This window comes from Myotis daubentonii, chromosome 7 (assembly GCF_963259705.1).
Source record: "Myotis daubentonii chromosome 7, mMyoDau2.1, whole genome shotgun sequence".
NCBI classification, from domain to species: domain Eukaryota; kingdom Metazoa; phylum Chordata; class Mammalia; order Chiroptera; family Vespertilionidae; genus Myotis; species Myotis daubentonii.
Genome location: NC_081846.1, coordinates 54,575,782 through 54,598,927, shown reverse-complemented (window position 1 = coordinate 54,598,927; position 23,146 = coordinate 54,575,782). Strand labels below are relative to the sequence as shown.

General features: G+C 33.5%; 1 protein-coding gene across 7 annotated transcripts in view; it reads left to right on the top strand.

Annotated features, from left to right (window-relative positions):
• SLC4A10 (solute carrier family 4 member 10) overlaps positions 1 to 23,146 on the top strand; it is a 240,109-nt gene that overhangs the window by 55,803 nt on the left and 161,160 nt on the right. For 2 of the 7 annotated variants that reach the window (XM_059704266.1, XM_059704269.1), the window contains exon 1: positions 5,620 to 5,860. The exons of 1 other annotated variant lie outside the window; for it this stretch is intronic. In XM_059704266.1, coding sequence (XP_059560249.1) covers positions 5,780 to 5,860 — 81 coding nt within the window. In that variant the 5' untranslated portion in view covers positions 5,620 to 5,779. Of the gene's footprint in view, positions 1 to 5,618; positions 5,861 to 23,146 lie in introns of those variants that run through there. 4 more of the 7 variants (XM_059704270.1, XM_059704272.1, XM_059704271.1 and 1 more) reach the window with 4 other exon arrangements.

Below are 23,146 nucleotides of genomic sequence, written 5' to 3'. Positions count from 1 at the left end.
ATCATTCAGTGATTGAGGAGAGTGTAGTCAGAAATGGACAGTCATCTTCCAGAATTGATGATTCTGAGGTCCAAAAAGAGGCCAGTTATGGAATCACATGCTAAGCATGTTAAGATGCTATAGGAAGAGAAGATAAGTAACAGGTTCACATATAGACCCCATAGAGAAGCATAAGGGCAGACAGCCTAATTGCAGGCGTTGACTTGCAGTTGAGCTACTTATCACCTTGGCAACCCAATTTTGCTAGATCCATGGTGATTACCTGCAGGGATTTATTTATTCAATTATGGTTAATGATTCTTCTAAGCAACATTGGGTAGGCCAGTTAAAAACTAATAGTAGCTACCATTTGTTGAGTATTATAGTGTTCTAGACCCTGTGTGAAGTGCATGACCTATCATTTCATATAATCATCATAATCATTCTGTAAGGTATGTACCATTACCAATCCCATTTTATAGATGAATAAATTTGAGATTTAGAAAGATTAAATAATTTGTCCAAAATTATAAGTCTAGTAAATGGTTAAGTTAGTATTTGAGCTCAAGCACTTTTACCTAGCTGTGCATTTAACTATTACACAAAAATTAATTTCCTCTTTTCTTTTTTTAATCCTGATTATCATTCAAGGTTATTTGATTTAAATCCAATTACATTTATACAATATTTATCAATAAATTTACCAGTTAATAAGTTTTAAAGATATAATCAGGAAGGTTAAAATGAGAAAATAATATTTTACTTAGTGCTAGTTTCACCTTTGATTAGGAAAACTAATTTAAAGAACTTAGTACATTTTTACAAAGAGAGGCACTGTACATCAAAATGACTCAGAGTCAAAGATGCTGCAGTTGGGCCTGGAGAGGATGTGATGAAGTCACTAAATGTTGTATTTTTTTTTAAAGTAACAGTGTTATTATTAACACTATTTTCCCTCTCAGAAATTGTACCAGAGGACAGGCCTATTCTTTCATTTTATTCACCTAGTGAATATTTGTTAAACATCTACTGGAGATTATATACTATAAAGATTTGCAATGAAGAAAAGCATAGTTCCTGCCTTCAAAGAGGTCATAGTGTGATGGTGAGAATGGACAGTGAAACACTATTAATATCAAATACTCCAAGGTCCCGTGGGCAGAGGAGTTAGCCCTCAACAGGGAGGTGGAGGAAGGAAAGGTAGAGGAGAGAAAACTAATTTGAATCTGGGATGCCCAAGGTTAAGGGGAATGATTACAAATAAAGTAAATAAAATTAAAAACCCAATGATGAACTTGGAAAAAGATTTATAGGATAGGTGATCATTCAAGGATTAATATTTTTAGTATATAAACCACTTCTATAAACAATCTTAAACTCAAATCCCTTCGACTGGAATTTGAGAGAGGAAGCTTACAGGGCACATTGTCAATATCCTTGTGGACGAATAAAGTGAACAAGCAATTCTCAAAAGAATTACAAGTGGCCTCAAAAGTAATAGAAATGAGAAATTCATATAAAATGGAGATACATGTTTTCACTTATCAATTTGTTAAGTTTAAATGGTAGACAGTCATAACCAGTATTGATGAGGGAAGGATAAGGGAGAGGGGCACTACTGTTCACTTACAGGTACAGATTAAATAGTTTGATTCCTTTTAGAGGACACTTTAGCAACATGTATTTGGAGCATTAATTTATTATGTCAGAGAAATTTTACTTCTGTTTATCTCATCTGTAAAGTGAGGGCATTGGATCATAGTCCCTGAGGTAAAAAGCAAGAGCTAAATATGTGGTAATTACTATAAAACTATTGCTGTTAAAAACTGTGATACATCTACACAATGGAATACTACACTGCTTTAAAAAAGAAAGAACTCTTACCATTTGCAGCAGTATGGAGGACCTGGAGAGCATTATGCTAAGTGAAATAAGCCAGTCAGAGAAAGATAAATATCACATGATCTCACTCATTTGTGGAATATAATGAACAACATAAACTGATGAACAAAAATAGATCCGGAGACATAGAAGCATGGAACAGACTGTCAAACCTCAGAGGGAAGGTAGGGGAGGAGGGGGAGGGTAAGAGATGGCATGCATATAAGCATAACAAATGGACACAGACTGTAGGGGGGTGAGGGCATGTGCTGGGGGGTGGGAATGAGCTGGGAGAGGTCAATGGGGAAAAAAGGAGGCATATGTAATACTTTCAATAATAAAGAATTTAAATTAAACAAACAAACAAAAAACTATTGCTGTTCTCAAGATGTTAATCCTATATCATTTGGGATGTTCTGATAACACAGCCAATCATTAAAAGGATAATGTTACTTTTGACTTATGCTTTTCACCCTTTTGGCCCTTCCTCATTTAGACCAAAAGATTATTTTGCTATGTGTTGGCTGATCTTCATCCCTTTTATCAAACCTTTGTTAGACTTATTAGGGAAAATGTAGAGGTATTGTGCTTTACTATTATGAGAACACCTTGATAACACTGCTATGAATAGCATAGTGTGGGACTGAAAAGAAATATCTATTATTTTTCATTGGTTAGCCCATGGTAAATTACTGTTATGTGGGTCAAATAATGGATTATAAATAAAAAATTTTTCTGTTTAAATTGATTTCATTAACTGGATGGCAGAGGGATTAAAAGCTTCATTATACTATGGAGTTCATGTTTTTATTGCAAAGATCAATTAACTATGTTGGCAAGAAAACACTGAAGAAATTTAGATTATATGCACTAATTAATAATGTCCAGAGACTGATGTAAACAAAGTTTATATTCAGTCATGAAAAAATATATGAAAGAGAAATGAAAATTATTTGTTTACTTCCCGTTTATTTATTCATTTATAATTTGTTTGAAGTTATGCACATTATGAGAGGACACAGAAGGAATATGTCTTCTCACAATTTTTTGACCATTTTATAAAAACTAAACATACACACATTAAAAGGATAAGAAGAGCACGTGATGAAAGTATATTGATTGTCAAAATGAAATCTGTAATAATATGGGAGGTTAGTACAGTGGGGCCTTGACTTACGAGTGTCCCAACTAACGAGTTTTTCGAGATACGAGCTGTCTTTCGGCTGATTTTTTACTTTGAGTTGCGAGCTAAAATTCGGGTTATGAGCTAACTTCAGATACCCCACCTCTAGTTGGCGCAGCGAATGTCAGTGAATGCCACAACATCAGCTCAGCATTACGTGTCTCACTCGTTCACTTTTTGATTTGACATACGAGTTATTTGAGTTATGAGCTCCGTCACGGAACGAATTAAACTCGTAAGTCAAGGCCCCACTGTATTAGTCTTAGTTAGTACTTTCTCCCCCTAATTTCTCACATTCAATCCCCAGATCCTATCCTTTTTAACTAAAAAGTATATCTGGAATCTATCCACTTGTCATTTCTACTGTCACTATCCCCTGCTCAAAATTCTATAACTTGACACTCTGCCTCCAGTTTTGTTGTATTTAAATGACTCTCCACTGTGGCCAGGATAATCTAAAACTGCAAAACTGATTATGTTGACGACCTCTCATTCCCCTTAGGATAAACTTCAAACTCTTTAAATGCTTTCTGAGGCTTCGTGTAATTGTACTTTGGCGTCCCTTCGTAGCCCCATCTCTGCCCTCTGTCCTACTTTATGGTGTAACCATGCTGTGTTTATCATTCTTGAATGTGACTTGCTCAGGATCTTCTCCGTTTTAAGGGTGCTTCTTTGGGAGATCCTTTCTGATCTCTAGATTAGGGTTAGATGCCCTTTTATTGCTCTCATATTGCCACTTGATTCTTCTGTCACAACAAAACATACTTGTTTAATTATTTGCTTTTGTAATGGCATATTTCATGTTGTCATAGAGTCTCCAGCACCTATATTGTATCTGACACATAGAAGATTTTTAATATTTTGTACATGAATATAGAAAGGGAGATGGTGTAGTTTGGGAGAGCCTTATTGAGAATACAGATCTTCAAGAATGAGTACCTCTTTTTATTACAAATAAGAGAATAAATACTGCATGGATAAGACATATTTTCCTGCATATGGTTTTTTTATTTAAGTGTATCATTGTGCATTTAGGTAAAATGCTGAACACTTTTTCTGAACCTGTGCAGTTAGAGGCTTTAATTTCTCTAAGGGGATATTGTGCATCAGGCTATTAAAGAAGCTGAATGTCTTTATTTTGCACAAATGAAAATTGTATATTTTTAGGGTATAATAACTTTACCCCAGATTTATTGAGATTCAATTGACATACTATGTAAATTTAAGATTTACATCACGTTGATTTGATACACATATTTTTGGTACTTATATATTGCTAAATTATTAGTACCATAGTTCAGTTTCTAAATATTTAATACAATATTATCAACTATAATCACTATGCTGTACATTAGATCTCCAGAAATTATTCATCTTATAACTGGGGCTTTGCACTTTTTGGCCAACATCTCCTCTTTCCCTCCATGTCCCCAGCCCTTTTAAGAAACCCCAACTTTAAGACTCATTTTGATTAGTCTTCATGATAATACATATTATGCTCATCAAATATTGTGAATGGGAGAAGGGAAATTATACTGACTTGTTAGTAGTCTACATTGATCTAAAACATTTTCCGTATAGCACTTTAGCTATCATTAAATTTCATTTAGTTTATTTCACAGGTATATAGTGTTCATAGGCATACAAATAAAGTGTTCATTAATTCAGATTATCCATCTGTGAAAGCTGTTTAAGGGTAACATGATGTATTCAGTATTCTAATAATTTTATTTTTTTTGTTTTATTTCTGAAATGCAATGTTTGTCATATGGCAAAGAGAAAGTATTTTTACATATAATTTTAAAGGATATTGGTTCTCTCTTATCAGAACTCTTTATCAGTCTTAAAATTTCCTGATTTTACTGTGTTGTGGTAAATGAAAGCATTATAAGAACATTGATGAACACAAATGAGACACAATGAGAAATCACAATAAGAATGTCAATAACTTACATAGGTTTCATCCTTAGATTTACTATGCACTTTTGGAATTTAATACTAATACATTGTCTTTTCTAGAATATATTAAATAAACATATAAATGGCATTTTGCTTTGAAGCATAAAGTCTGAAGAATATGAAATAAAAATGAAGTTCCTGAGAAAAGTGAAATACTTTTACTTATTTATCTATTGACTATTATACACAATTATCAAAGGTTGCCAGAATAAAAGTTTTTCAGGTTTAGGGACTTCTAATTTTAATGGGTTGGATGAGTAATGTTTAGAAGAGAGAGAGTACAGTTTTTCTTGTTTAGTCATTATACTAAAGCTTAGTCATGCATGGAGAACACTGCCTAATAATTAAGAATTGCCATTTGAACATGGTATTTGCAACACACATTGACACTTAATTAGATAGAATATTGCTTACTTTTAAAGAACTGACAAAAAAATGAAACTCTTCTTGGCAAGTGACATCTTTATAGTAGCAGAAGTGGGAAACTGGAGGATGTGGATCATTCTGTGTTTGATGATGCAGAATTGCTCTAAGCTGCAAGCTTACTATTTTCAGAGAGCATTAACAGCTTCAGCAAATAGCAAACACGACTGTGTCATCCTCCCTTAATACAGAGTGTTTGTAACTGGAAAGGGGAGACGATAAGCAATATATGAGATCTGATATCTTCATGATAGCTTAAAAAGATGGACAGATCTGCTGTTTGAGTTTTTCTTCACTAGCCCTGAAGATGCTGAGACAGAGAAATGGCTGTGATTATTTTTTGTAAGACAGAAAATGCAATCTTTAGGGGTTTCTGGGAATAGAAAGGTCATGCAGTCTGGAACCTGTGAGGCTTTTCAATCTCTAAGTCATCAGGTATGACCTCATGAATTATGATAAGACTATTAGATTACAGAGTTATTGCTTTTTCTAGCTCTTAGTCATTTGGAATATATTAATCTATGTAATTTTTCTTATTAGATTTTCCTTATGATATTTGAACACGTAATATTTAGAATAATACACACCAACTAAACAATCTAAATTTTAGAAATGTGTGTTTTTGTGTGTGTGTGTGTGAGCTTGTATTTATTTTAGCTTTTATGGGGGAAGTGGGGATTAAGGGAAATATATCTTGCATGAGATTAAAAACAAGGTTTGGGGCTTTACAGGTTTTTCCAGATTAAGCCCCAATACTGCATCTTTTATTGGGAATGATAAATATAGCACACATTGTTCAAACTGATAAGGATGCTTCATAGCTAGCTGCTTATATATAGTGACATATTAAAATGTTTTTATCTGGAATTTCTTAAGCATAGAAATAGATGTTGCTACCATTTTAGTGTGCAACCACACAGCAATCTATGTGTGATGAGAAGAGACATGTTTACTAGCATTTGAGCTATAAGCTAATTTCCTGAAATTTATGTCTCAGTATCTGACCTGTCTTAAAAGGCATTGGTTTTAATAATTTCTCAGCTCTATTGAAATAATGATGCTCTTGTTCCTTTCATCTGCTAAGGCATTGCTTATAGATGAAAGCAGATTATAAATGTATTTTTTTTAAAGAAAGCTTGTGACATTTAAGCTTGTTTAAGGTTTTAGACCCAGAGATGTTCTGCATTTGCTTACTTTCATTTTCAAAATGAAAAGACTTGACTACATTGACATATTAACTACAAAGAGTAGAGAATCATTACAGCAAATAATTTGGATTTATGTCTATTTTATCTTGAAACTCTCTTATTTTAAACTATCTTTACCTACCTAGTTATAATACATTTAACTTCGGTTTGATGTAGCATATTCTTAGAATTACATTAGATACTGTGCCTGTGTTTGACATTCAGATTATGAAGGAAATATGATACATATTTTTATATGATACATATTTCTGCTTGAATTTTAGAGGATACTTGATCATATATTCCATATTAAATAAGCCAAAAGAGATAAAATGTTGCAACACTTCTCAACAGATAGTTTTGTGTTTGTGATTTGGTAGCATGATTAGGCCTTAATGCTTCATTAGAGTGAAGTGATATAGTATTAAAAATGAATATATTATCAAAAGACTGAAGTGGAAGTCTGAAGCAGTGATTTAATTCAGTTCTCCTTTTTAATTAAAACCACATTGAAAAGTTATACCTACTGATATTGGCTATAATTTATATGTTATTCAGGCTACTTAGCCAGCTTATATTCTTATTAGTAGGGAAGATTGCCATATTTTTAAGCTTGATTAGTTTTGGAATAATGTGAATATACTTTTTAGTTGCTACAAAACCTGTTTAATCTGTTAGAATTTATTTTCAGTATTTGCATGTACTAGTCACTATGAGTACATTCTGTTTCTTGGCATTGCTTTGGGATTACTCTAAGTATTGGTTTCACAGAATTCTGCTTGTTTTCACTATACTTATGACCTTTCAAAGGAACCCAACCCTAAAGCTTTTTTTTTTTTGGTTACTTTCCTTTAGTGATACTCAAATGAGGATATTTCAAAAGTTTTATAAGGTGAAACAATTACTGTATTAGAATTTTTATTTCTTTTACAAATAGGAGAAATTCTCTCCATTGTTATGTCAAAACATGTTACATTAAAAAAGTAAAGATTGGTTAGAATGTCACAAACATTTAAATTTACTGTCAACCATTTTTCCTGTCCAGCAAGAAGATCTTGACTTTCTGAATTGTGGAATGAATTGTAAATCTGCCCAGTAGCAATTGGTTATCTTCGTTTTACAATGGTTGTCTCTGTCCATACCATTTTATACATGCCTTTCATTATACATCACAAACGTTTTTAAAAGTGAGCAGCCTATAATCAACTATTTGAGTAACTGTTCAATTCAGTAAACATTATGTGCAAGCTGATCATTTGCACAAGACTGCATTTGGTATTGTAAGCAATACAGAAAAGAAAAAGTTGTTTCCTGCTTTGAAAATCATGAGAAAATGTACATGAGCTATGCTCACATTTTGAATTGATTTTTCAAAGGTGGTATGCTACAATCAGTTTTATGAACTGATTAATTCTAGAATGAATTATTCATAACTATTTTCCTCGTAAATGTCTTGGTATTAGAGAAATAAAAGATTGGGTCAAACTATATAATTAAACATTCTATAATTTTGAAAATTGCATTTTCTTTTTTTTTAAATATATTTTATTGACTTTTTACAGAGAGGAAGGGAGAAAGATAGAGAGTCAGAAACATCAATGAGAGAGAAACATCCATCAGCTGCCTCCTGCACATCTCCCACTGGGAATGTGCCCGCAACCAAGGCACATGCCCTTGACCGGAATCGAACCCGGGACCCCTCAGTCCGCAGGCCGACGCTCCATCCACTGAGCCAAACCGGTTTCGGCTGCATTTTCTTTATAACACATAATTTATTTCAACAGGGCATTTTACTAATAAACTGAATCAATAAAATAACCTGGTATGTTTTATAAGCCATAGTTGTTATTTTGAGAGTGAAGGTGGATCTACTAGTAGCTCATTTGCATGAGGCAGAAGCAAGAACTCCAAGAATCAGCTCAAAATAGGAGTGTGATTAATTCAGTCTAATTTCAGGCCAGGCATAGGTAATTATGCATTATGGAAGGGGGTTTTGACTTCATAGGGTTTGAGCTTTAGCAAAAAAGAGTAGAAAGTATGGGAGTGTTTGATTTACCTAGGTCATATGGGAGTCCTTTGTATAAAATGGGATGGAGTAGATAGGATTCACCTCAAGCTCTGAGAAAGGGAATTGGGAGGAGCTGTAATGGAAGTGGGCCGTAGCCCACTGGCTGTTGGACATCCAGGCACTACTCTTTTCTCTTTCATACCAGTATCCTGGCAGAGCATATGCAAAACCATTGTTTCCTCAGAACCCCAAACTGGGCCATGTTGCCCAATAATGCCTCCAAACTGCCTCTTTTCTTGTAGTAAAGCAATAGAAAATTGATATGCAAATTCTTCTGATTTGTATAGTATGATGGCTATGCATCTGGGCTGCCACTTTCACTGTGTTCAAATCTTAGCAATACCACTTAGCAGCTGTATGATCTTGGGCAGGTTATTAATCTTTCTAGGTATCAGTTTTCTCATTTGTAATATAGGGATAGCAATGGCACCTACCTCAAAGATTTATTGTGAAGATCAAGTGAATACATCTTTATAAAGCACTTTTAAGAGTAGCAAGCACAGCCCTAGCCAATTTGGCTCAGTGGATAGAACGTTGTCCTGTGGACTGAAGGGTCCTGGCTTTGATTTCGGTCAAGGTCATGTACCTTGGTTGCTGGTTCCCTGGCCCTGGTCGGGGTGTGTGCAGGAGGCAACCAATCGATATCTTTCTCTCATCGATGTTTCTCTCTGTCTCTTCCACTCTCTCTTAAAAAAGAAATCAATGGAAAAATATCCTCGGGTGAGGAAAAACCAACCAACCAAACAAACAAACAAAAAGTAGAAAGCACATCATTGGCAACATTAATTATTGACAAACATTATATGCATTCAAAGACATTGAATGAGCTGTTGGCAAGTGTTGATCATGGTAGTTGTGCAGTTTAGTTTTGTTACCTCTTTCATTCTCCTTATCAAATAAGAAATTGAGTAAAAAACATATGGTATACTGAATAAAGATGATTATAAAAAAGGCAAGCCAAGAAAAACATGCTACTGCTAATAAAATTGTAACATTTACTGACTATAATAATTGTGGTTTGATGAGAAATTTTGTGTTTAAAGTATTTTGCATCTGCATACTTGGCTGATTGAAGCTTCTATAGTATTCTATGTGTTGATCTTTTGCTTTCCTATGTTGTACCAACTACATTCATGACAAGAAGATTATTGGGCCTTTGGGCAAATTTAATATCAATGCTGAGTTTTTTTTACTTATAGGTGAAGATTAAAATTAAGAAGTAAAACTAAGGTTTAAAGAAATTAAGAGATAAGTTATATAGCTTAGATTTCATGACCTGATTTATTTTTAAATAAAAATAACACAGGACAAAAAACTTCACTGAAAGTTAAATGCACTTGTTTTGTAATTTTATTTTTTAATTAATATTTTTATCCTAGATGAAAGACCCAAATGAAATATATTATAAAGACAATATTGTGTATGAATAGAACATTTCAAGTTTCTATTTGTAAAAGTATAATATTTTGATTAATATAAAACCATCTATTTGCTTAAAAATTGACATGCTTCTAAGTACAAGTGAATAATTTGGTATTTAAATGAAATCTAAATGCTTTTGTGTTCCATTTTGTGACAGCTTTGTATTTTAGTTGTCTTTTCTTGAACTATTTTTCTCAATGTACAACTCTTTTCTCCGTTTTGCACAGGTTTCAAGCAAACCTCAGCATAATGCAATTTGTTAAAACAATCATACAAAACCTTACAATATTCTGGTAATAGTATTAGGCAAGAATATAAAGACTGATGGTTTACTTCCTTCAGAAGGTCACAGCTTGTGAGTCATACACTCTAAATACAAATAACTATAACACAATGTGGGAAGTGGGAAGTGCCACAGAGATTCAAAAGAGAGACAAAAGAAGCACAAATATTTTTTTTGTGTGTGAGTACAATGGGTAGGCTTTTCCCAGCTGAGTGGGGAGAGGAGAGGAGAGGCAGGTTAGAGGGGGTGTTAGGTAATTATGGAAACGGTGGCATCTGAGGTAGACCTTGAAAACTGGCCAAGATAGGAGAAAGCTCATTTCAGGCAGAGGAAGCAGCAATGACAAATGTAGGGAGGCAGAAAGAAATAATATACTTGAGCAGAATGAAATAGTTAATTTTGGCCTAGCCTGGTGGGGTACTTTAGAGTATCACAGGGGAAGATTGTTGGGACCAGACAGTGTAGAGTCTTGTGTGTTAGATTATGATTTCTAAGGTAAGAAAATTTCTGTGGTGACCTACTTATTCTTGGGAGGAAATAAAATTAAAAACCAAAGAGCAATACCTATATTTTTACAGTGATTTTCAGAGCTCTAACCCTCCTGGGACTTTGGAAATGAAAATTAAATTCCTGAGTAGATTATTAGTAGTTAGTAGACAAGGTAGGGGGTAGAAGCAAAATGAAGGATTTTAATAAAATTCTCTATCTAAATTGCACATGAGGGCATTTCTCAGTCTATCCACAACCACTCACAAGTCCTAGATTTCAGATCCTAAGAGACCTCCTGCTTGTCCCTGATGTAAACTCTGTTTTATTGGTAGGTAATCTGATTTAGCTTTGGCTTTATTTTTGACATTTCCTAGACCAAGGACAATCTAGAGGGATCGTTTTAATACAATGAATACGAATGTCACTATGGTGAATATTTGAATAATAAGGACTTTATCTTGGGGAAAATTGAATTTAGTAATTGCTATTTATAATCATGGAAGCCACAGAGATATTTTAGCTTTGCTCTTTGTTCACTTAGAAGTGACAAAGTAAACCATCATTGCTAATACTTTTAATGTGACCTTTAAGTCTACTCCACATACCAGAAGCATTTCAGTATTGCCTGAGGCTAGTTAAAAAGCTGGTAACATGCAAGAGCAGATTTCCTTTAGATGTGACAGCTGGGATGGGACTTTTGTTATCAGGCCCAGGAAGTTGATATTTGTATGTAGGAATTGTACAAAAATTGGAATTGAAGACTCTCATTTAAAGTATGTCAGAAGTAAAACTTGTGTGAATAAAAATGAAATCAGATACACTTGCTCTTCTGGCTCTATATTTAGAGCAATAGCAGACCCATAGAATTGAGAATACTCTGTATCTTCCCATAGAAGTTTGTATTATTAGGAAACCCCATTTTCTAGAAGTTCTTGTGAGGTTGCTTTTATTTATTTATTTTATTTATATTTACTTTTAAACATTCTCACCCAAGGATATGCTTTATTGATTTTAGAGAGAGAGGAAAGGAGCGAGAGAGATTGAGAAACATCAATCGGTTGCCTCCCGTACACACCCTGATGAGGGATCAAATCCACAGCCTAGGTATGTGCCCTGACTGGGAATTGAACCTGCAACTCCTCTCTGGTGTATATGACATGGGATGATGCTCCAACCAACTGAGCCTCCTGGCAAAGTGAGGTTGCTTTTATTAATCCTTGCGACTTCACATTGCCTGGGAATGAGCCATACATATGGTAGGGAGCCAATAAGTTTTCAGTTTTAAAATCATAGACCCATTTCTGGAAAAAACCTTGGAAATTATAGGGCTTTGGGTTGCTTTCAAACTTTTAAACATTTAAACATTTTTTTCCTCAAAAAGAAGATAAAAGACTTTAGTGAAGTGATCCTTTCCCCAATTAAACCTTTTAAAAATGATAATATGGGAATATTATCAGAATAAGTTAAAAAGATAATTGGGTATTTCTTTATCAAGCTTATCTTTCTAAAAGGCAACAGAGCCCAGTTTCAATGAAGCCCATTGCAAAATGTGCTGCATATAAGTGTATACCACTTATCCTATGAGTTTTTTAAAAATCTTATTAAATCTAATAAGAATTTGAGTTTATTGTATAGTCTGGAGGGAGGCAATATAGCACAGTAGTTAAGAGCTAGAGTTTTAGAGCTGGACTTATTTGGATTCCATATTTTCCATTTTACTGGCAATTTTTATTTTAGAAATGTTACCTAATCTCTCATTTCTCAGTATTGTCATCTGTAAAATGGAGATACTAATTTTTGGAATTATGAAAAAGCTACAAAAGTTAGAAAACAAATCTATCCTTTCAAGTAATTTACATTATTTTATAAGATTACAATTATATATATGTTTAGTACTTTCATATATATGTATATATGTACATATTATACTTTGATTACATATAATATACTAAAAAAGAGACTAAGTAGCTTGCCTAAGATAAAAATTGCCAACAAAGGAAAGGATGATATGGGATTCAATCCTGGAAGTATAGCTCTAGAGCTCTTGCTCTTAGCCATTGTGTTATACCATGTAGAGTTATAGACACTTGAATTAGATAGAATTGTGTAATTTAGTATATTCAAAATGCCAATTAAGATGAGAAACATCAACATAACTGCCATGGAAGATATTATTGAAGAGGTGACTTGACTTTGATTATACTCCTGCTTTTCTTTCACTTCAAATAATATATGTAAAGTCATTAGCACAGTTCCTGTCATAGGTGCTTAAAAAATTATGAGTTGTTGTTATTATCATAATTGTTCTGATAATTTCTTCTCCAACATTCCCTAACTGGTGCAACCTAATGTTTGAAAACCATGAATCCAATCTATAGTCATGAGTCAAATTACCCACCAGCGATTCTTAGTTGTAATTATGCATCAGAGTCACACATTTAGCTTTTTAAAAACATTGATGCTCAAAGCTTATCTTCGAAGTACCAAAAAGTCTATGAAAATAAAACCTAAGCTTCTATATTTATAAAAAGCTTTCCCAGTGAATCTGATGGGCAGCCAGATGGAGAACTGCTGCTTTCCATGGTGAATTCCGAATTTATTGCATCATTGTACATTTTAACCTCTGTTTAGTGTTTTAGACATTGCATTGTGATAGACATCTCTACTCATTTATCTGATAAATATCTCAAACTTGCCAAAATTAAACTCATTATTTTCTCGTCAAAAGTTCTTTATCTTTCCTGGCATGATGACCTCATAATCATTTTCAACCACTTTATCCCAATCTTAAATCCAATTACTCATCAAGTTTCTCCTAAGGAGTCTAAAATTTACACCTTCTTTCCCCATTGTCTTGACCTCAGTGTGAGTTCACATTCACTTTTCTCTTGGACTAATTTCTTAATTAGTATTTTTTTTCTTCCTATCACCTACTCCCAAAGCAACCTTCTCCCCATTCAGCTGCCAGAGTATGGTTTCTGAAATTGAAACCAGAAACAGACATTTCACTGCTTAAATTCCCCATTACCTTCGCAATAATTCTCAGAGTTAAGAACATACAATATTTGTTTCTTTCTTTTTTTTTTTTTTACTTATTTTACTTAGCAAAATGCAGTTTTGCAAAAGGCAGTATTTCTTTCTTATGCATGGTGAATAATATTCCATTGTGTTAATTTTATCTATTTATCTACTGACAGACTTTGGTTGTTTCTATATCTTGGATATTGTAAATAATGTGGCAATGGACATGGCATGCAGATATCTCTTTGAGATAGTGATTTTATTTCTTTTGGATATATACCCAGAAGCAGGATTTTTAGATCATATGGTAGTTATATTTTTACTTTTTTGAGGAATGAGGAAGTGACATTTAAACAACCATCGTTAGTTAAACTTAGTCTAAGTTCCACTAGTTAGAAAGAGACAGGCTCAAACTTTTAAAAATCTGGTCCTCTCTGCTTTTAATGCTTTTGGCCCCTCATTTCTCCTGGTTTTTGCTTGCCTAACTCTTTCTTTTGCCTCAAGGTTTATTTAGATTAAATAAGTTAAACATCACCTCATTATGAAACATTCCTTCTTCCCTACAGAGTGAATTAGGTGTTTTTTTCCTTTTGTTCTTCTGGGTTCCACTATTTACCTTAATTGAAGTGCAATGAATACTGTATTGTAGACATTGATTTTCCTGTTTGGACTATAAATGGTTTAATGGCAAATGCAGTATTTTTTATTTCTTTATAGCCAGCACTAATACAATGCCTGGCACGTGGTAATTACTTAATAAGTACATTTTTTTTTGTTGAATAATAAAATGGGGAATGAGTATGAAATGTTCATGGAAAAATATGGCCTAGGTCACTTAGGTAATCATTAGGATTCATCTTAGTTGAAGTGTATAAATAGACTTGAACCAGACTCTGAAGTGTTTTAAAGTTATATTAAGGAATTTTAGATTTTATGCTTAACTAATATAATATCTTTGTAGTGTAGCATATTGGCTAAGAGTATCGGCCTTGGTTCAAACTCAGTCTCTACTTCGTAGTAGCTGAAGATTCCTGGGAAAGTATCTTATTCTCTTTAAGTCTCAGAATACTAACCTGTTTTGAATATTTTTAATGAGTAAATGTATGTAAAGTTCTAGTACTTTGTCACATTGTAAACTTTACAATGAATATTACTTGTTATTTTTACTGCAATTATAGCATTATTAAAAGAGATGGAAAAAACACACAATGAAATGGAAAGATATTCCATGTTCATGGATTGGAATAAACAAAATAGTTAAAATGGCTATATTACCCAAAGCAATATATAGATTCAATACATCAAAGTTCCAATGTCATTTTTTAAGGAAGTATAACAAAAAAATTATGGAACCACGAAAAACCCCAAGAGCCAAAGCAATCCTGAGATAAAAGAAGAAAGCAAAGTATCACACTACTTTAAATTATACTACAGAGCTATGATAATCAAAACAGCATGGCATTGGCAGAAAAACAGACACACAGACCAATGGAACAGAATTAAGAGCCCAGAAATAAAAGCACAGTTGTATGAGCAAATACTTTTTTGACAAAGGAGCCAAAAACACACAATGGAGAAAAGAATGCCTCATCAATAAATGGTGATGGGAGCATTGGAAAGCCACACTCAAAAGAATAAGTTAGATTACCATTTGTGATGAATTCAAAATGAATCAATTAACTAAATATAAGATCTGAAACAGTAAAGTACATAGAAGAATGTATAGGTAATAAACTTATGGAGCTTGGTATTAGGGAACATTTTATGAATTTGATCCCAAGGGAAGGCAAAAATAAATGAATGGAACTATATAAAACTAAAAAGTTTCTGCACAGCAAAAGAAACCAACAATAAAACAAAAAGGCAACCAACTGAATGGGAGATGATATTTGCACAAAACAGCTCTGACAAGGGGTTAATATCCAAACTATATAAAGAACTCATACAACTAAACAACAAACAATCCAATTAAAAAATGGACTAAGGACCTGAACAGATACCTCTCCCAAGAAGACATACAAATGGCCATCAGATATATGAAAAGATGTCCAACTTCACTAGCTATTAGGGAAGTGCAAATCAAAACTACAATGAGACACCACTTCACACCTGTTAGAATGGCTATTATTAACAAGTGTTGGAGAGATTGTGGAGAAAAAGGAACCCTCATTCACTACTGATGGAAATGTAAACTGGTACAATCACTATGGAAAAGAGTATGGCAGTTCCTAAAAAACTAAGAATAGAGTTATCATATAAAAGCAATTTCTCTTAAGGGTTTCTACCTAAAAAACTCAAAAACATTTATTCACAAAGATTTATGCACCCCTATGTTCATTATAGCATTACTCACAGTGGCCAAGACATGGAAATAACCAGTGTCCTTCAATAGATGATCGGATAAAGAAGATATGATACATATATATGGTGTCCCCCCAAAATATACACACTTTAACAGCTGATAGCTCAATTTTAAAAATTAAATGTATTTTAATAAACACTGCTTTTATAATTATTCAGTGTGTATAAACATTTCTAGTGATTTAATACATGCTATTATGAATTAAAATTGTGTTTTAGTTTACTTGTTTGATCAAGCCATCGGTGACTTTGATGAAAATAAAGAGCAGCTTTATTTTATTACAAACTAGAAGCCCGATGCATGAAGATTTGTGCAAGAATGGGCCTTCCTTCCCCTAGCTGCTGTCACTGCCTTTGCTCCGTCAGAGCCTTCTTTCTGCCTTCCCATGCTGCCCAGAGGCCTGGAGCAGCTGGGGTGGTGTGGCATGCCTGTGTTGTCACCATGGTGACGACGCAAGCATCCTGCCCCACCCTCAGCCGCTCAGTGCCTGCATATGCAAATTAACCCTCCATCTTTGTTGAGTTAATTTGCATGCTCACTCCTGATTGGCTGGTGGGTGTCGTGAATGTATGGTCAATTTTCATCTTTCTCTTTTATTAGTGTAGATGCCTTTCTTCAGTTTAATCTCTTTTGATTCCCCATAGTGCTCTCTCATTGCTTCCCATTTCAAATCTAATTTCATTTTTTTTGTGTTTAGGGTATTTTTATTTTCTTTCTCTATGCCCCTTGAAATTTTAGATAATTAGGGAATTTAAGAGCACAAGTTTTTTGTTTTTATTCTTTATTAGCTCTAAAATGGCAAATAAATAAAGCAGCCTTTCCCTATTTCCTCTCCTATGGTTTTGGTATTTGTATAATTAGGAAAATCACTTTGCTTAAAGTGGCTATTAAATGTAATAAAAGTCAAATTTTTAGTAAACTGTGTGCCTAAGATTTCTACCATTTTATTAATGATATGATAAAACTTATCACTTATCCACAATCACTGAGGTTAAAGGAAAAATATCACTGAAATTTACTTTTGAAGTTACTTCTTTTCTCTGCTTTTCTTATCATTGAAGTTCATCTTATAATGTTTTATTTATCTTATTCCTCAGTACCATTTTAGTTATCTAAAAATATTTTGAAATTTTCTTATTTATTCAAGCCATAATACCTTACAAATATTATTTAATTAATTCCACTCTGACTTGCTTTGTTGGCTTTCTTATATTAGGAATCTTCTTTCCATTTCCAGTTTGCAAATTATTTAATATTCAAGTCCAAATCACCTATAAATCATTAAACTGCAGACACTACGGTATTATTTGTTTAAATAATTTGTATAATTGACTACTGTGTATGTAGGCCAACTCAGGACTGTCCCAATTTATGCTGAGAAGGCTAAATACTTGTGTACTACTCTAAGTTTTTAGATTCTGACGAAGTTGTAAAGAACAAGTCTTTATTCATGATGCAATAGGTAAACATTGCTAATTTTATTTAAAAATGTATATGTATATCTGTATTCCCTTTCTATAATTGATACTAATGACTTCTACAAGTTTACAATATGTCAATAAAAACATCAGGGTTTTGGTTGGCAGGAAAGGAGAAGGGTATTGCTATATGAGAAGATTACAAATGTTATTATCTTAGGCTAAAGTACAGATAGGTATTTACATAGAGATAAAAAGTGATTGTTATACTGATGTGGAAATAGCTTAATATAAAAAAATTCAAGTATTGTTCAACTAGAAAGGATCTTAGAGGTCATGAAGTTGATTTTTAAATTTATTTTTATCATATTTGTTTATGTCTTTTAGTTTCTTGGCTCAGGATTTCATCTAGCATCTCAGACATCCTTTATGGAATAATTTTATTTCTTCCTGAAGTATATACTTAGAAATTCTGTTAGAAAGGATTCGTGGTAATAAATTGACTCAGTTTCTGTTTTTCTTAAGTGTCTTTCGAGAATATTAGCTTAGCTGGGTATTCACTTCTAGGTTAACATTTTTTTTTAGTATACTGAAGTTAGTGTTTTACTCTCTTCTAGCTTCTATTTTGATTAATTTATCATTACTTTGTAGGTGATCCTTTTTTTCTTTGCTGTTTTGAAAATGTGTCATTCTATAATTTCACATGATAGGTGTAGGTGTGAATTATATTTTAATTTTCCTGTTTGTGATTCATTGTGATTACTGAATCCAAGGATTCATGTTGTCTATCATTTTCACCTATTATTTTCAACCAGTGCTCCTTCTCATTTTCTCTATTCTTAACTATTAGAACTTCCAATTAGTTATATGTTAGACTTTAACATATTATCCTCCATTTAAAAAAATTAGCATATTTTCATATTATCATTCTGTTTTATATTCTGTGTAACTTTTTCAGATCTTTTCTCCAGTTTTCTAATTCTTATATAATTTTTTCAGTCTACTGTTTTACCTATCCACGAAGTATTTAATTTTAAGAATTATGTGTATCATTGTGCGTTGTACTTAACATGAGGTCTGTAAGCGCTTTGTGGGAAAGAATCATGCCTTACTGAATTTGTAGCTCCCATAGTAGAAATAATAATATAAATATTATTTATGGAGAACTTACTACATGCTTGCCAGACTCAAGCACTTTATATCTTTTAATAAGTCACTCAAGATACAGAGAAATTACAGAAGATTCCTAAATAAAGTGAAACAAAATTTCAATCCAGGTACTATGCAGCTCCACATACCTCTAAGCATTTACCCAACATGACTTTTGTTGACCCCCTAAAAGGGAGCATCAGCAGCAGAGGGGTAGGTCATATCTGTAAAACTTGTACTTGAACATCAAACAAGCTCATGGGGATGTAGCAGATGCTTAAGGAAGAAAGGACATAGCAGGATAACAGAAGAAGGCCTATCATAAGACAGATGGAGACCTGTAGGGCACTTAAGAGTAAGCAACATGAAGAGGCTAAAGACAGCATGATGCAGAAGTAAGGAAATGAAGCAGCCGTTAACACAATTTTCAGGGTATAAAATTTGGTAAATTGGCAGAACCGAGACTCTAGAAGGATTTTTAAGAACAAGATAAGAATCAAGTCCAGAATTCAAAACATATCTTGAGGATCAGGTGGGCAAACAAGACAGGAACTCAATTGTGAGGTACCACAACCCTTTGAAATTCTTCTGGCTAATTAAAACTGTTCCTGATTTCTCAAAACACTTTTAATCCTTAACCATCAGATATGAAGCTTTCTAGGAGAGAACATATTCTTTAGGTCACAGTGACAGTAATAAGTACAGTACTGTATGTTGTGATGACGTTAATTCTGAGTCAGAATTAGCTTAGCATTGGAAGACTTTCACCCCTGAACCTTTCAATGCTGAACTTGACTCTGGAGTATTTCATGTCAACCAATGAACTTCACTGACCTGTGTATCCCCTGGCTGGTCTTTTTCTTTTTTTAAATTTAAATTCTTTATTGTTTAAAGTATTACATAAGTCTCCTTTTCCCCCCATTGACCTCTCCCCGACTGCCCCCCTCCTCCAGCACATGCTCTCACCCCTCCCCGCCCCGCCCCGCCCCGGTCTGTGTCCATTGGTTATGCTCATATGCATGCATACAAGTCCTTTGGTTGATCTCTTTACTCTGGCTGGTCTTTAAAGCTTGCCTGGGTAGAGTTTTCCAAGTAAATGAGATTTAAAAAAATCTTGAAGTTTTTACATGATGATTTATAAAGCCTTCTTAGTTCTATTCCTATGACAGAGGGTTTTGCTCTCCAAACCTTATTCTCAGTTCTATTTTTTCTTATATGTGTAAAAATGAAATAACACATTTACTTTGCATAAGTAAATGAAACCTAATTGCCACCTCCCCAATTAGATACTTTAGAAAGGAACTCAACTGCTTTTATTAAAAATACATAGGAAAGGAGACAGAGTGGTTTATTGTGCTACTTTAGAATAGATATATTTTATGTGATTGAATTACTATTGTATATATGATAGATTTAAGTTGTATTACTGGAGTGGTATAATCTATATTTAGGGTAGATACCAGATTTTAAATACCTAATTTCAAAGTAATGTGCTAGTAAAAATAGATGGGTTCATTTTTTTGGGAAAATATAACATACTAAGTGAAATTCAAAGTTGTGCTTGACTTATGCTTAGATTTTAGGTCAGCTAGTATTTTCTTGAGCTCCTATGATAAGCTAATCTCTGAACTGATACCTTCATATCTAATGTCCTATGTAATACAGTCTAATATAATTAGAGGTTAAAGCATAACCTTTTATATTGGTATAATACTTTTGTTTACATGGTAAAAATGAGGAATGCCTCTAGAATAAATATGGATGCACACGTAGTATATTAACATTGAAACTAAATGTTAATGCTCAATTTTCTTAATTTCATAATTAAAAATAAAAGGTAATGAGTATATGGCCAAGAAAACCAAGAAGTAAAAATCCTGCATTTATTTGGTAATGACAAAAAGGTAACTTCTGTAGATTAAATAATGGATTCATATGTTAAATATTAACATCAAATCTATGAGTTAATATCAGTTTCTTAATTTTATAATTGAAAATAAAAGGTAATGGGATGAATGGGAAAACCAAGAAGTTAAAATTCTGTATCTTAGTTAATGAAATAGGTAGTAACAACACATTGTATTAAAGCATAGTATGTAAATAATGTGGCGAAATGTTATGTGTAGAAAATACATGTTTTAACATTAGTTAAATGAATACCTTAGTTTTCTGTGAAATATTTTAACATTAATGAGAAATGACAAGTTTGGAGGCTTTGTAAATAATAAACACTTTTAAAACTAGCTCTCAGGTCATGCTTATAAAATACATTTGTCTATGTATTTCTGCTACTCTAGTCTTATGTCATTATCTCTCATTGGCTGAACTCAGTTGGAAGGTAGAAGCAACGGGGCCTGATGATGCAATCCATAAAGATAGAGCGTAGATAAGAGTGGAAAGTGAATCTGTTCTGACTAGTGGAGAGTATATAGCACATCATATTTTCTAATACCCAGTATCTAACAAAAAGGCAGAAAAAGTGGTTGCTTTAAAAATTGTTACGACAAATACTTTTAGGGAAGAAAATTCTGAATTGAAAACAAACTGCTTTCTTCTCTATTAATCCATTCTCAAATGAGATAAGACTTATCAAAAGGACATGAAAAAGTTAATCTTACTGCTCATGGGATTGCTGTTAGATTCTGGATTATAAAACTAGAAAAATTTATTTCGTTGAAGACTGTGCTCAAGAGTTCTGATAAGTCAGAAAAATGCATTTTTATATGCATTCACAGAGAACTTAATGATATTTACAAACAATCCTAAAATAAATTGTTATGTTTTTCTGAAGATTTTAACACTTAAATGTGCAGGCCCATATTAATTGCTCTTTTAAGAGAGGGTGGACTGGTTCAAGGTCACTTCAAATGTGAGAGTTGAGTAGAAAGCGTTTTTTTTCTCTGCTATCTTATCTCATAAAGAGGGAATATGCTAATTTACTGCCCTGCCCTCAAGATGGCAGAGCTCACAGCCAATAAGGAGGGAATATGCTAATTGACTGCCACACCCTCAAAGATGATGACACCCACAGCCACAAAATGGCCGGCAGGGGAGGGCAGTTAGGGGCAACCAGGCCTGCAGGGGAGGGCAGTTAGGGGTGATCAGGCCAGCAGGGGAGGGTAGTTAGGGGTGACCGGGCTGGCAGGGGAGGGCAGTTGGGGTGATCAGGCCGGCAGGGGAGCAGTTAGGTTTCGATCAGGCTGGCAGGGGAGTGGTTAAGAGGTGATCAGGCTGGCAGGCAGGCGAGTGGTTGGGATCGGGCCTAAACCGGCAGTCGGACATCCTCTGAGGGGTCCCAGATTGGAGAAGTGCAGGCTGGGCTGAGGGATGCGCCCCCCCCCCCCCCGTGCACGAATTTCATGCACCAGGCCTCTAGTTTATAATTGTCCAGTTAAAATAACAATAACAATAACAAAACTCTTTCCTTTAAAATCTTTTTTGGAGGATACATATTTCTAATTTACATTTATAAACATTGAAGTTCAATAGAACAATGTCTTAATGTTTAGAAGTAATCATATTTTAGAAAATTATAGAATACATTTGGGTTACGCCAATTACATAGAATGTGTCTTTTAAAATGGCTGAATATAAATTAAATTTAGTCATAAGCAGGGTTTAACTAGAAAGGATAGTATATAATGCTATATTTTCCTTGAGAAGGAATGGGAGAGATGGAAAACTAAGTCAAAATAGATCAGGAAAAGATGTGTGGTATATGCCATTACAATAATATGTCCTTAAACTTAACATGGCAGAAACTTCAGAAATTGAAAAATATTGATTTGAAGAGTAAAGTATTATTATTATTATTGGTTAGAGGCTTACATAAATGGATTAAGATGTGATTTCTGTGTGAGTTAGTTACTGTTTCTCAGTCTCAGAGCCATAGTCTCTACCAGTGATTCTCAAATTGCAGGCTACAATTAATTTTTAAGTCCTGAAATAGATTTAATAAATAATGACTGGTATTTTTAAATGAAATAGAATATCCTACAATAGAAAATATCAGGACACATTGTTTATAGTAAGAGTAAGTGTTCATTTGTGAAATTTTTGTTTTGGTTACATATATGTAAGTATGTGATTGTGTTGAACTATATATCACAATGGGTAATGTCCAAAAAATTTTAAAGATTGTTCTATCCTGTTTACTGAAATCAATCATCTTAATAAATATTTACCTAATAGTGTAGCAAAGGTAATTGTATTGAGAGGTAATATAACACATTTGTGTCTCTCGCTGTACAGTGCTAAAATTTGTTCCTAAATGAATAAAGATACATAGGAATTAGGCTATACTAATGTATTTGATTTTCAAC